Source organism: Procambarus clarkii, chromosome 42 (assembly GCF_040958095.1).
Source record: "Procambarus clarkii isolate CNS0578487 chromosome 42, FALCON_Pclarkii_2.0, whole genome shotgun sequence".
In the NCBI taxonomy this organism is placed as follows: domain Eukaryota; kingdom Metazoa; phylum Arthropoda; class Malacostraca; order Decapoda; family Cambaridae; genus Procambarus; species Procambarus clarkii.
In genome coordinates, this window is record NC_091191.1 from 23,120,569 (window position 1) to 23,134,173 (window position 13,605).

Genomic DNA, 13,605 nt, shown 5'->3' on the forward strand with positions numbered 1-13,605 from the left:
CAAAATTGCTAATCTACGAAAGTTCTTCACCGATTGCTTTCAAATTTCCACACAATGTTCCATTTGCATCTGGCCAGGTTTTTTTTTATACAAACTATATAGATGTTTCGTCTGTCACGGTAAAAAAAAACATGCTTTTTCTGAAAAACTATTTTTTTCATGTGAGGGAAATCTTCGAAACCTCTTTACCGATTGCTTTGAAATGTTTACACAACGTTGCATTCTACTATATACATGCTTCACCTGTGACAGGAAAAAACATGTTTTTTTTTTAAAACAGCGCCATCTGTTGGACGTAAGAGCAACACTCGCTGTACTCTCCGAAAGTTCTTCACCAATTGCTTTGAAATTTTGACACAACGTCCCATTCGAAAAGGCACGTCTTATTATATACTTACTATATAGATGCCACCCGCGTGACAGGTAAAAACATGCGTTTTTGGAAAACAGCGCCATCTGTTGCACATAATAGCAACATTCATGCTATAATAAATATGTCACGAATTCCATTTCAATGTTTCCGATTGCATTGATAAATTTTATTTTCATAGATTTCGATCTATTTTATTTTTTATTGAATTATTTTGAGTGGCATTGTGTTGGAATTGAGCTGTGTTGTTTACCATACCGTTCATTTCGTAAGTAGAGGTATAGGTGCCACACCTGTGACAGGTACAACTATGCTTTTCTTGAAAAACAGCGCCATCTGTTGCATGTAAGAGTAACGCACATGCTATACTAAATATGTTACAATTCCATTTCAATGTTTTTGATTGCATTGATAAATTAAATTTTCCTAAATTTTTATTTAATTTTATTTTGATTTAATTATTTTGTGTGAATCTCCACTGGATTTTGAAGAAACCATAAACAGTAAGCCTATTCACTCTGCACCAGGTCCGGATTCTTGGAACTCCATATTCATCAAGAACTGTAAAAAACCACTATCGCAGGCCCTCCACATTCTGTGGAGACAAAGCCTAGATACTGGCGTTATTCCTGATATACTAAAGACAGCAGAGATAGCACCACTTCATAAAGGAGGAAATAAGGCAGAGGTAAAAAATTACAGACTGATAGCACTAACATCGCACATTATAAATTTTTTTTTGAGAGAGTGCTAAGAAGTAAGATCACAAAATACATGGAATCACAGCATCTCCATAACCCCGGACAACATGGTTTCAGAACAGGGCGCTCTTGTCTGTCGCAGTTGCTGGACCACTATGATATGGCATTAGATGCTATGGAAGACAAACAAAACGCTGATGTAATTTACACAGATTTCGCAAAAGCTTTTGATAAATGTGACCATGGCGTTATTGCACATAAAATGCGTTCAAAAGGAATTACCGGAAAAATAGGCAGATGGATCTACAATTTCCTGACCAACAGAACCCAATGTGTAATAGTCAACAAAATAAAATCCAGCCCATCAACCGTGAAGAGCTCAGTCCCCCAGGGTACTGTGCTTGCTCCAGTACTTTTTCTCATCCTCATATCGGACATAGACAAGAACACAACCTATAGCACTGTATCATCCTTTGCAGATGACACTAGGATCTTCATGAGAGTAGGCAACATAGAGGACACGGCAAACCTCCAGTCAGATGTAGATCAGGTCTTTCTATGGGCTACAGAAAATAATATGGTGTTTAACGAAGATAAGTTCCAGCTCATGCGCTATGGAAAAAATGAAAATATATAAACGGAAACCACGTACAAAACTCAGGCAAATCATAACATAGAACGAAAAGGCAATGTAAAGGATCTGGGTGTACTCATGTCGGAAGACCTTACCTTCAAAGAACACAATAAAGTAGCCGTCACAACTGCAAGAAAAATGACAGGTTGGATAACAAGAACTTTTCACACTAGAGATGCTATACCAATGATGACACTTTTCAAAACGCTTGTGCTCTCTAGAGTGGAGTACTGCTGCACAATGACAGCCCCTTTCAAAGCTGGAGAAATTGCTGATCTGGAGAGCGTGCAGAGATTCTTTACTGCTAGAATCCACTCAGTAAAACATCTAAACTATTGGGACCGACTAAAGAGCCTAAATCTGTACTCCCTTGAGCGCAGGCGGGAGAGATACATAATAATTTACACGTGGAAAATATTGGAGGGGCTGGTCCCCAAACCTGCACACAGAAATAACATCACATGAGACCAGAAGACATGGCAGGATGTGCAGAATACCCCCGCTGAAAAGCAGAGGTGCAACAGGTACTAGAGAGAACTCTATCAACATCAGAGGCCCGAGACTGTTCAACACGCTTCCACTACACATAAGGGACATAACTGGCAATCCCCTCACAGTGTTCAAGAGAGAACTGGATAAGCACCTCCAAAGGATACCTGATCAACCAGGCTGTGACTCATATGTCAGGCTGCGAGCAGCCGCGTCCAACAGCCTGGTTGATCAGTCCAGCAACCAGGAGGCCTGGTTGACGACCGGGCCGCGGGGACGCTAAGCCCCGGAAGCACCTCACGGTAACCTCAAGGAATTGCATTGGAATTGAGCTGTGTTGTTTACCATACCGTTCATTTTGTGAGTATAGTTTAATTTTTTATTTTTTTTCATATTTTCATTTCATTTTTTAACTGTCGTATATTTCAGTGATGGGAACATCAGATCACTTCATGTTCCCAATTTTCGGATAGGAACATCAGACCATTTGGGAAGGCATCGGACGAGGGAGTGGGGAATGGTGGGGAGGCCGAGGAGACGGGTGAGGAGAGAATGGTCGGGAGGAGTGGGAAAGTTGCTGTGGCTCAGCTTGAGCCACAGCAACGCGTAGTCGGGTACTGCTAATATATATATATATATATATATATATATATATATATATATATATATATAAATATATATATATATATAAATATATATATATATATATATATATATATATAAATATATATATATATATATAAATATATATATATATATATATATATATATATATATATATATAAATATATATATATATATATAAATATATATATATATATATATATATATATATATATATATATATATATATATATATATATATATATATATATAAAAATATATATATATATATATATATATATATAAATATATATATATATATATATATATATATATAAATATATATATATATAAATATATATATATATATATATAAATATATATATATATATATATATATATATATATATATATATATAAATATATATATATATATATATATATATATATATATATATATATATATATAAATATATATATATATATATATATATATATATATATATACATATATATATATATATATATATATATATATATATATATATATATATATATATATATATATATATATATATATATATATATATATATATATATATATATTGGTGTATACTGGCAGCAGGTTTTCTTTCAAACATGTTTCATTGAATATGACCGCATATTCTGTATTTATTATTTTCTGGTTTAGGGCTTCTATCCCTCTAACTATTTTCTTAGCATCAGGGCTTAATTGAAATAGGAGTTCTCCAAAACTCATTTTCGTACTTTTAAGGTGAAGAAAAGAAGTGATTTACTATAGAGTGTATTACACTTATTTGTATAATTTGCACGACGTTTCGAACCTCCATGGTTCATTCTCAAGTGAACAGATCTTACAATACTAGTTGATTTTATACCCGCATTAGGTCAGGTGATAATACAATGAAGGTGAAAACATGGGGGGATACATAAGGGATAAACATAGGGGCTGCAGAAGGCTTATTGGCCCATACGAGGCATCTCCTGTCCAAACACAAAGATTAATCCAGTGTAATTGGCCTGTTATGTTGGACATAACAGGCCAATTACAATCTACGGGGTTCAATCGTGATTGAACCCCGTCTTTCTGTGTTGGCATCGATATGTTCTTGTCTTGTCCTTACTCTCATGGTGGGTAGAGTAAATAGTTCCGTGATTTGGGTGTTCATAAGAACAAAGGTAACTGCAGAAGGCCTATTGGCCCATTCGAGGCAGCTCCTATTCTATAACCACCCAATCCCACTCATATACTTGTCCAATCCGCGCTTGAAACAATCGAGGGACCCCACCTCCACCACGTTACGCGGCAATTGGTTCCACAAATCAACAACCCTGTTACTGAACCAGTATTTACCCAAGTCTTTCCTAAATCTAAACTTATCCAATTTATACCCATTGTTTCGTGTTCTGTCCTGTGTTGATACTTTTAATACCCTATTAATATCCCCCTTGTTATGTCCATTCACCCACTTGTAAACCTCTATCATGTCGCCCCTAACTCTTCGCCTTTCCAGTGAATGCAACTTAAGCTTTGTTAATCTTTCTTCATATGAAAGATTTCTAATTTGGGGAATTAACTTAGTCATCCTACGCTGGACACGTTCAAGTGAATTTATATCCATTCTATAATATGGCGACCAAAACTGAACTGCATAATCTAAATGGGGCCTAACTAGAGCAAGATATAGCTTGAGAACCACACCAGGTGTCTTGTTACTAACGCTGCGATTAATAAATCCAAGTGTCCGATTTGCCTTATTACGAACATTTATGCATTGATCCTTTTGTTTTAAATTCTTACTAATCATAACTCCCAGATCCCTTTCGCAATCCGACTTCGCAATCACAACACCATCTAGCTCGTATCTTGTAACTCTATCATCATTACCTAACCTCAGAACTTTACATTTATCAGCATTAAACTGCATCTGCCAATCCTTTGACCATTTCAAAACCCTATCTAGATCAACTTGAAGTGATAGTGAGTCCTCCTCCGAATTAATTTCCCTACCGATTTTCGTATCATCGGCAAATTTGCAAATGTTGCTACTCAAACCTGAATCTAAATCATTTATATATATTATAAACAACAGAGGTCCCAGGACAGAGCCTTGAGGCACTCCACTTACAACATTTTCCCACTCTGACTTGATTCCATTTATACTAACTCTCTGTTTCCTTTGGTATAGCCATGCCCTAATCCAGCTTAATATAGCACCCCCAATACCATGAGACTCTATCTTTTTAATCAGTCTTTCATGTGGCACTGTATCAAAAGCTTTGCTAAAGTCAAGGTATACAACATCGCAATCCTTACCACTATCAACTGCCTCAACAATGCTAGAATAAAAAGATAACAAATTTGTTAAACATGAACGGCCATTTATAAAACCATGTTGAGACTCAATTATTAATTTATGTTTTTCAAGATGAAGACGAATTTTATTTGCTATTATAGATTCGAGTAACTTTCCCACAATAGACGTTAGGCTAATTGGTCGATAGTTAGACGCAAGTGATCTATCTCCTTTCTTAAAAACTGGTATCACATTAGCAACTTTCCAAAACTCTGGCACTCTGCCTGACTCTATTGATTTATTAAATATGGTTGACAGTGGGTCACAAAGCTCCTCTTTGCATTCTTTAAGCACCCTGGCAAACACTTCATCCGGCCCTGGGGATTTGTTTGGTTTGAGTTTTACTATTTGTTTAAGAACATCCTCCCTGGTAACTGCTAAACTCGTCAACCTGTCCTCGTCCCCACCCACATAGACTTGTTCAGCTGAAGGCATATTGTTAAGTTCCTCTTTAGTAAATACAGATACAAAATATTTATTAAAAATACTACTCATCTCTTCATCACTATCTGTTATTTGACCTGTATCAGTTTTTAATGGACCTATCCTTTCCCTAGTCTTAGTACGATATAACTGAAAAAACCCTTTAGGATTTGTCTTTGCTTGCCCTGCTATGCGAACTTCATAGTTTCTTTTTGCTTTCCTTATCTCTTTTTTAACATTTCTAACCAGTTGTACGAATTCCTGTTCTAAAGTGACCTCCCCATTTTTAATCCTTTTGTACCAAGCTCTCTTTTTACCTATAAGGTTCTTCAAATTCTTTGTTATCCACTTTGGGTCATTAGTATTCGATCTATTCAATTTGTATGGTATACTACGTTCCTGTGCTTTGTTTAGAATATTCTTAAATAAGTTATATATTGAATCCACATCGAAATCCCCATTTAAGTCACCTATCGCTGGGTTCATGTCTCGCTCCAAGACCGGCCCACACCCCATACCCAAGACTTTCCAATCAATTTGACCCAAAAAATTTCTTAGGCTATTAAAATCAGCTTTTCGAAAATCTGGCACTTTAACAGAATTTTCTCCTACTGGTCTATTCCATTCTATGCTAAATCTGATTTCTTTGTGATCACTGCTCCCTAGCTCACTCCCTATTTCGATGTCATTAATTTGCGTTTCCCTGTTAGTTAACACTAAATCTAAAATATTATTTTCCCGTGTTGGTTCCTTAATGTGTTGCGTAAGAAAGCAATCGTCAATTAATTCTAGAAAATCTTCTGCTTCACTATTCCCTGTTTTGTTCAACCAGTTTATTCCGCTAAAATTAAAGTCACCCATGACATAAATACTGTAAGATCTAGATGCTCTAGATATTTCATCCCATAGGTGCTTTGCTTCCATTCTGTCTAAATTTGGTGGCCTATATATTACTCCTATTATAATATTATTAGCTTTTTCGTTTACTTCTATCCAAATAGTTTCTGTGTGTGGCTCTGTTTTGATTCCCTCTTTGAGACTACATTTCAAATTGTCCCTAACATATATGGCTACTCCACCTCCTCGTCTAATATATCTATCTGTGTGAAATAGTTTAAATCCGTATATTTGATATTCAGCTAATAGTTCTCTATTTTCTACATTCATCCACGTTTCGGTAAGTGCAATAATATCTATTTTTTCTGTGCAGACAAGAGCATTTAATTCGTTAATTTTATTTCTTAGACTTCTACTGTTAGTGTAATATACCCTAAGTGAATTGTTATTTTGCGGACCTTCTCTTTCCCTGATCGTTTTGCCAATTCCTTTCTCCCACAAACACATACTTTTATTACCTCCTTCCTCCAAATCAATTCCCATACCTCTATCTACTAACAGTTTAAACCCAAACAAACACCTCTAACCACTTCTTCCAACGAGTTCGCAACAGCAACAACCCCAGCTCTCGATAGATGCACCCCATCACGAGCATACATTTCATTTCTTCCATAGAAGTGTTCCCAGTTGTCTATGAAAGATATTGCATTTGATTTGCAATATCTTTCCAGCCGGCAATTGACACCAAGTGCCCTCGATATCCATTCATTTCCCACTCCCTTTCTTGGAAGAATGCCACATATGATCGGGATTCCTCCCTTGCTCCTAACTAATTCTATGGCTGTTTTATACCTCTGAATCAGTTCCTCACTCCTAACTCGACCAACATCATTTCCTCCCACGCTAATGCAAATAATGGGATTGTTCCCATTACCAGCCATAATATCATTCATGTTTTTTATAATATCACCAATGCCAGCTCCGGGATAGCAAACCCTTAACCTGTTCCCCCTATCTCTAGCACAAAACGCTCTATCCAAATACCTTATCTGGGAATCTCCCACAACTAATGTTTGCTTAGGTACCTTTACTTTCTGAGGGGCCTGCTCTTCCTTTCTCTTCGTTGCTTTCCCTTTTGCGCGATCCGCAGTCTCACCACAGCACTCGTCCTCCAAAACGTCAAATGAATTAGAAGTTGCTATGGCGTTTGAAGGCGGCTTTATCAAAGTCTTCTTAAGGCCCCTGTCTTTCGCAACTCTCCAAGACGAGGTCCCTTTACTACTGGTGTAGGTTCATGGTAGGTCGCTCTATTCTTATGTGAATTGCCTCAAGAATTTGTAATCTTCTTGAATCTTGGGTTTTGTCTATTATGCAAGTATTCTTGTTCAACATTTCTCTTGTTAGAGTAATGTCATGGGCTTGTCTCATGTGATTCCTAGGGGCACCAGATTGAAGATGGCATGTCAAACGCCTCGTCAGCTTGGTCGACGTCATACCTATGTACTTACATTGAAGGTTACATCCTTCGTGAGGGCAAGTGTACATGTATACAACGCTTGACTGCTGTAGAGGGTTCTCCGTCGGCTTCGGGCTGTTTTTGATAAGGAGTTCGGAAGTCTTCTTGGTTTTGTAGAATATTATCAGGTTTATGTTTTGGTTAGGAGTAGTGCTTTTTACTCCTTTACGGATTATTTCTTTCATTATTCTTTCCTCTTTTATATGTTCACTGTGCATGGTTGATTTGTAATATAATTTTATTGGGGGTGTTGTGGTTTCTGTTCTAGGTTCTGAATTATACCAACGGTCCATGTGTCTTCTTATAGCAGCGTTTATTTCCGCGTTGCTATATCCGTTGTTCACCAATACCTGAGTTACTCTTTCAAACTCTCTACTCACGTTGCTCCATTCAGAGCAGTGGGTAAGCGCTCGACGAATATAAGCATTGAGAACACTGGCTTTGTATCTTTGGGGGCACTCACTTCTACCGTTCAGGCATAATCCTATGTTGGTGGGCTTGGTATATACGTTGGTGCTTAAAGAGGTTCCTGTTTTTGTTATTAGTACATCCAAGAATGGCAGACTGTTATTTTCACTATTTTCATGTGTAAATCGGAGTACTGACTCTCTCTAGGTGTCTTTTTAGGTCAATTAGTTCATCTGAGTCTTTTACTATTACGAATATGTCATCTACATAACGGCAGTATACAGTTGGTTTTTGTCTGCTACTGAAGACCCTATCTTCGATGGTTCCCATATAAAAATTAGCAAATAAAACTCCTAAGGGGGAGCCCATTGCTACTCCGTCTATTTGTAAATACGTGTCTCCTTGTGGACTGATGAAAGGGGCTTCCTTTGTACATGCTTCGAGAAGACTTTTCAAGTGTGGCTCAGGTATGTCTAATTTGGGGGTGCTCTCGTCTCTGTATACTCTGTCCAGTATCATTCCTATGGTTGTGTCGACTGGGACGTTGGTAAAAAGGGATTCAACGTCCAGGGAAGCGATGATTCCATCGGGCTGGGTAGATTTGATCAATTCTAGGAAATCTGCTGATGATTGTAGACTAAACTTACTTGGAGTGTATGGAGTTAGGAGTTCATTGAGTTTCTTTGCCAGGTGATAAGTTGGGGTTGGTATTTGGCTGATTATAGGGCGTAGTGGGTTACCTGGTTTATGCGTCTTAACATTGCCGTAGGCATATCCTAAGCCATAGTCGCCTTGAAGTTTATTGAAATGCACACTACCTTTCTTTGCGTTGATTGCTGTAATTGTTTACAGCAATCACGGTCACGGTTATGCGGTCACGGCCACCTGCCCCAGCAGCCACCAACACGTCCCCTGGGAGGCCACACCCGCCAGCAGACCTCGCCACCTGCCCCAGCAGCCACCAACACGTCCCCGGGGAGGCCATACCCGCCAGCAGACCTCGCCATCTGCCCCAGCAGCCACCAACACGTCCCCTGGGAGGCCACACCCGCCAGCAGACCTCGCCACCTGCCCCAGCAGCCACCAACACGTCCCCTGGGAGGCCACACCCGCCAGCAGACCTCGCCACCTGCCCCAGCAGCCACCAACACGTCCCCGGGGAGGCCATACCCGCCAGCAGACCTCGCCACCTGCCCCAGCAGCCACCAACACGTCCCCTGGGAGGCCACACCCGCCAGCAGACCTCGCCACCTGCCCCAGCAGCCACCAACACGTCCCCGGGGAGGCCATACCCGCCAGCAGACCTCGCCACCTGCCCCAGCAGCCACCAACACGTCCCCGGGGAGGCCACACCCGCCAGCAGACCTCGCCACCTGCCCCAGCAGCCACCAACACGTCCCCTGGGAGGCCACACCCGCCAGCAGACCTCGCCACCTGCCCCAGCAGCCACCAACACGTCCCCTGGGAGGCCACACCCGCCAGCAGACCTCGCCACCTGCCCCAGCAGCCACCAACACGTCCCCTGGGAGGCCACACCCGCCAGCAGACCTCGCCACCTGCCCCAGCAGCCACCAACACGTCCCCCGGGAGGCCACACCCGCCAGCAGACCTCGCCACCTGCCCCAGCAGCCACCAACACGTCCCCCGGGAGGCCACACCCGCCAGCAGACCTCGCCACCTGCCCCAGCAGCCACCAACACGTCCCCCGGGAGGCCACACCCGCCAGCAGACCTCGCCTCCTGCCCCAGCAGCCACCAACACGTCCCCCGGGAGGCCACACCCGCCAGCAGACCTCGCCACCTGCCCCAGCAGCCACCAACACGTCCCCCGGGAGGCCATACCCGCCAGCAGACCTCGCCTCCTGCCCCAGCAGCCACCAACACGTCCCCCGGGAGGCCACACCCGCCAGCAGACCTCGCCTCCTGCCCCAGCAGCCACCAACACGTCCCCCGGGAGGCCACACCCGCCAGCAGACCTCGCCACCTGCCCCAGCAGCCACCAACACGTCCCTGGGAGGCCACACCCGCCAGCAGACCTCGCCACCTGCCCCAGCAGCCACCAACACGTCCCTGGGAGGCCACACCCGCCAGCAGACGTCGCCTCCTGCCCCAGCAGCCACCAACACGTCCCCTGGGAGGCCACACCCGCCAGCAGACCTCGCCACCTGCCCCAGCAGCCACCAACACGTCCCTGGGAGGCCACACCGGCCAGCAGACCTCGCCACCTGCCCCAACAGCCACCAACACGTCCCCGGGGAGGCCACACCCACCAGTAGACCTCGCCACCTGCCCCAGCAGCCACCAACACGTCCCCCGGGAGGCCACACCCGCCAGCAGACCTCGCCACCTGCCCCAGCAGCCACCAACTCGGCCCCGCGACCACAGCAGAGTGCAGGGCTTACATCACGCCGCTGGCAGGCTCACCGGCTCTGACGATAGTTTGTTTGTTCAGATAATCAATAGACTACTCACCTCCCATCGCCTACCCGACCGTCAACATTCCAGACGGTGATCCCGGGAACGAGACAGGAACCTCCTCCTGCAACGGCGCCTCCAGCTCCTGCAACGGCGCCTCCAGCTCCTGCAACGGCGCCACCAGCTCCCTCAATGGCGCCTCCAGCTCCTGCAACGGCGCCTCCAGCTCCTGCAACGGTGCCTCCAGCTCCTGCAACGGCGCCACCAGCTCCTGCAACGGCGCCTCCAGCTCCTGCAACGGCGCCACCAGCTCCCTCAACGGCGCCTCCAGCTCCTGCAACGGCGCCTCCAGCTCCTGCAACGGTGCCTCCAGCTCCTGCAACGGTGCCTCCAGCTCCTGCAACGGCGCCTTCAGCTCCTGCAACGGCGCCACCAGCTCCCTCAACGGCGCCTCCAGCTCCTGCAACGGCGCCTCCAGCTCCTGCAACGGTGCCTCCAGCTCCTGCAACGGTGCCTCCAGCTCCTGCAACGGCGCCTCCAGCTCCTGCAACGGCGCCACCAGCTCCCTCAACGGCGCCACCAGCTCCTGCAACGGCGCCTCCAGCTCCTGCAACGGCGCCACCAGCTCCCTCAACGGCGCCTCCAGCTCCTGCAACGGCGCCACCAGCTCCTGCAACGGTGCCTCCAGCTCCTGCAACGGCGCCACCAGCTCCTGCAACGGCGCCACCAGCTCCTGCAACGGCGCCACCAGCTCCTGCAACGGCGCCTCCAGCTCCTGCAACGGTGCCACCAGCTCCTGCAACGGCGCCTCCAGCTCCTGCAACGGCGCCACCAGCTCCTGCAACGGTGCCTCCAGCTCCTGCAACGGCGCCACCAGCTCCTGCAACGGTGCCTCCAGCTCCTGCAACGGCGCCTCCAGCTCCTGCAACGGTGCCTCCAGCTCCTGCAACGGTGCCTCCAGCTCCTGCAACGGTGCCTCCAGCTCCTGCAACGGCGCCACCAGCTCCTGCAACGGTGCCTCCAGCTCCTGCAACGGCGCCTCCAGCTCCTGCAACGGCGCCACCAGCTCCTGCAACGGCGCCACCAGCTCCTGCAACGGCGCCACCAGCTCCCTCAACGGCGCCACCAGCTCCTGCAACGGTGCCTCCAGCTCCTGCAACGGCGCCACCAGCTCCCTCAACGGCGCCACCAGCTCCTGCAACGGTGCCTCCAGCTCCTGCAACGGCGCCACCAGCTCCTGCAACGGCGCCACCAGCTCCTGCAACGGCGCCTCCAGCTCCTGCAACGGCGCCTCCAGCTCCTGCAACGGTGCCTCCAGCTCCTGCAACGGCGCCACCAGCTCCTGCAACGGTGCCACCAGCTCCCTCAACGGCGCCACCAGCTCCTGCAACGGTGCCTCCAGCTCCTGCAACGGTGCCTCCAGCTCCTGCAACGGTGCCTCCAGCTCCTGCAACGGCGCCTCCAGCTCCTGCAACGGTGCCTCCAGCTCCTGCAACGGCGCCACCAGCTGCTGCAACGGCGCCACCAGCTCCTGCAACGGTGCCACCAGCTCCCTCAACGGCGCCACCAGCTCCTGCAACGGCGCCTCCAGCTCCTGCAACGGTGCCTCCAGCTCCTGCAACGGCGCCACCAGCTCCTGCAACGGTGCCTCCAGCTCCTGCAACGGCGCCTCCAGCTCCTGCAACGGCGCCACCAGCTCCCTCAACGGCGCCACCAGCTCCTGCAACGGTGCCACCAGCTCCCTCAACGGCGCCACCAGCTCCTGCAACGGCGCCTCCAGCTCCTGCAACGGCGCCACCAGCTCCCTCAACGGCGCCTCCAGCTCCTGCAACGGTGCCTCCAGCTCCTGCAACGGTGCCACCAGCTCCCTCAACGGCGCCACCAGCTCCTGCAACGGCGCCTCCAGCTCCTGCAACGGCGCCTCCAGCTCCTGCAACGGCGCCTCCAGCTCCTGCAACGGTGCCTCCGGCTCCTGCAACGGCGCCTCCAGCTCCTGCAACGGTGCCTCCAGCTCCTGCAACGGCGCCTCCAGCTCCTGCAACGGTGCCTCCAGCTCCTGCAACAGTGCCTCCAGCTCCTGCAACGGTGCCTCCAGCTCCTGCAACGGCGCCTCCAGCTCCTGCAACGGTGCCTCCAGCTCCTGCAACGGTGCCTCCAGCTCCTGCAACGGCGCCTCCAGCTCCTGCAACGGTGCCTCCAGCTCCTGCAACGGTGCCTCCAGCTCCTGCAACGGCGCCTCCAGCTCCTGCAACGGCGCCTCCAGCTCCGGTAACCTTGGCCTTGGCTCCAGCTACTTCTGCAAATACTTCTCCCACAACATTACACACAACATACACGATCCTGCAACAGGACTCAGTCCTGTGACGCCGACCCCAACACACCCAGTTCCCGCTACAAGTACCACTCCTATAGCAGTGTTGCCCTCCAGAGCCCCACTCCTATAACCCCTTGCAACTCCAGTGAGCCAACCGGTCCAGCAGCCGAGCCTACAGCTCTTATACAGGATGTATAAGAGCATCAGGTACATCCGCCTCCTCTCCAGAACGTAAACAAGGCCACAAACTGCCGGAAGGACTACGAAATTCGTAACGGAGTAACAATCGTCAACCTCCAATCACCAGGCAAACAACCCGTCCTCTTAAAATCACGTCACTTTCAATCGTTTGCCCGTATGTCCAAAAATGGACGTAATTTGAAATGAAATCGGCTCACGAAAGTGACGTACTGTCCCGTTTTCTGTTTTAAGTTCTCTGACTTACTCGGTTAGGTTAGGAGAGGAAACTTTCGATTAACGGTTTTCATGACGTTTTAAAACCATAGGAGAACTTCTTG

General features: G+C 46.9%; 2 protein-coding genes across 3 annotated transcripts in view; both read left to right on the forward strand.

Moving 5' to 3' along the window:
• The window catches only part of LOC123770245 (acetylcholinesterase), a 488,614-nt gene that overhangs the window by 142,644 nt on the left and 332,365 nt on the right, over nucleotides 1-13,605 (forward strand). The gene's annotated exons all lie outside the window — the stretch shown is intronic.
• Nucleotides 9,229-13,217, forward strand: LOC138373426 (autotransporter adhesin BpaC-like). Its single transcript, XM_069339630.1, has 2 exons — nucleotides 9,229-10,747; nucleotides 10,822-13,217. The coding sequence occupies exons 1-2, from the start codon at nucleotides 9,229-9,231 to the stop codon at nucleotides 13,215-13,217; spliced, it is 3,915 nt and encodes a 1,304-aa protein (XP_069195731.1).

Coding starts and splice junctions, on each gene's coding strand:
- LOC138373426 (XM_069339630.1), top strand. CDS start 9,229: ATGCGGTCACGGCCACCTGCCCCAGCAGCCACCAACACGTCCCCTGGG. Junction 10,748..10,821: donor GGCCCCGCGACCACAGCAGA/GTGCAGGGCTTA, acceptor GATAATCAATAG/ACTACTCACCTCCCATCGCC.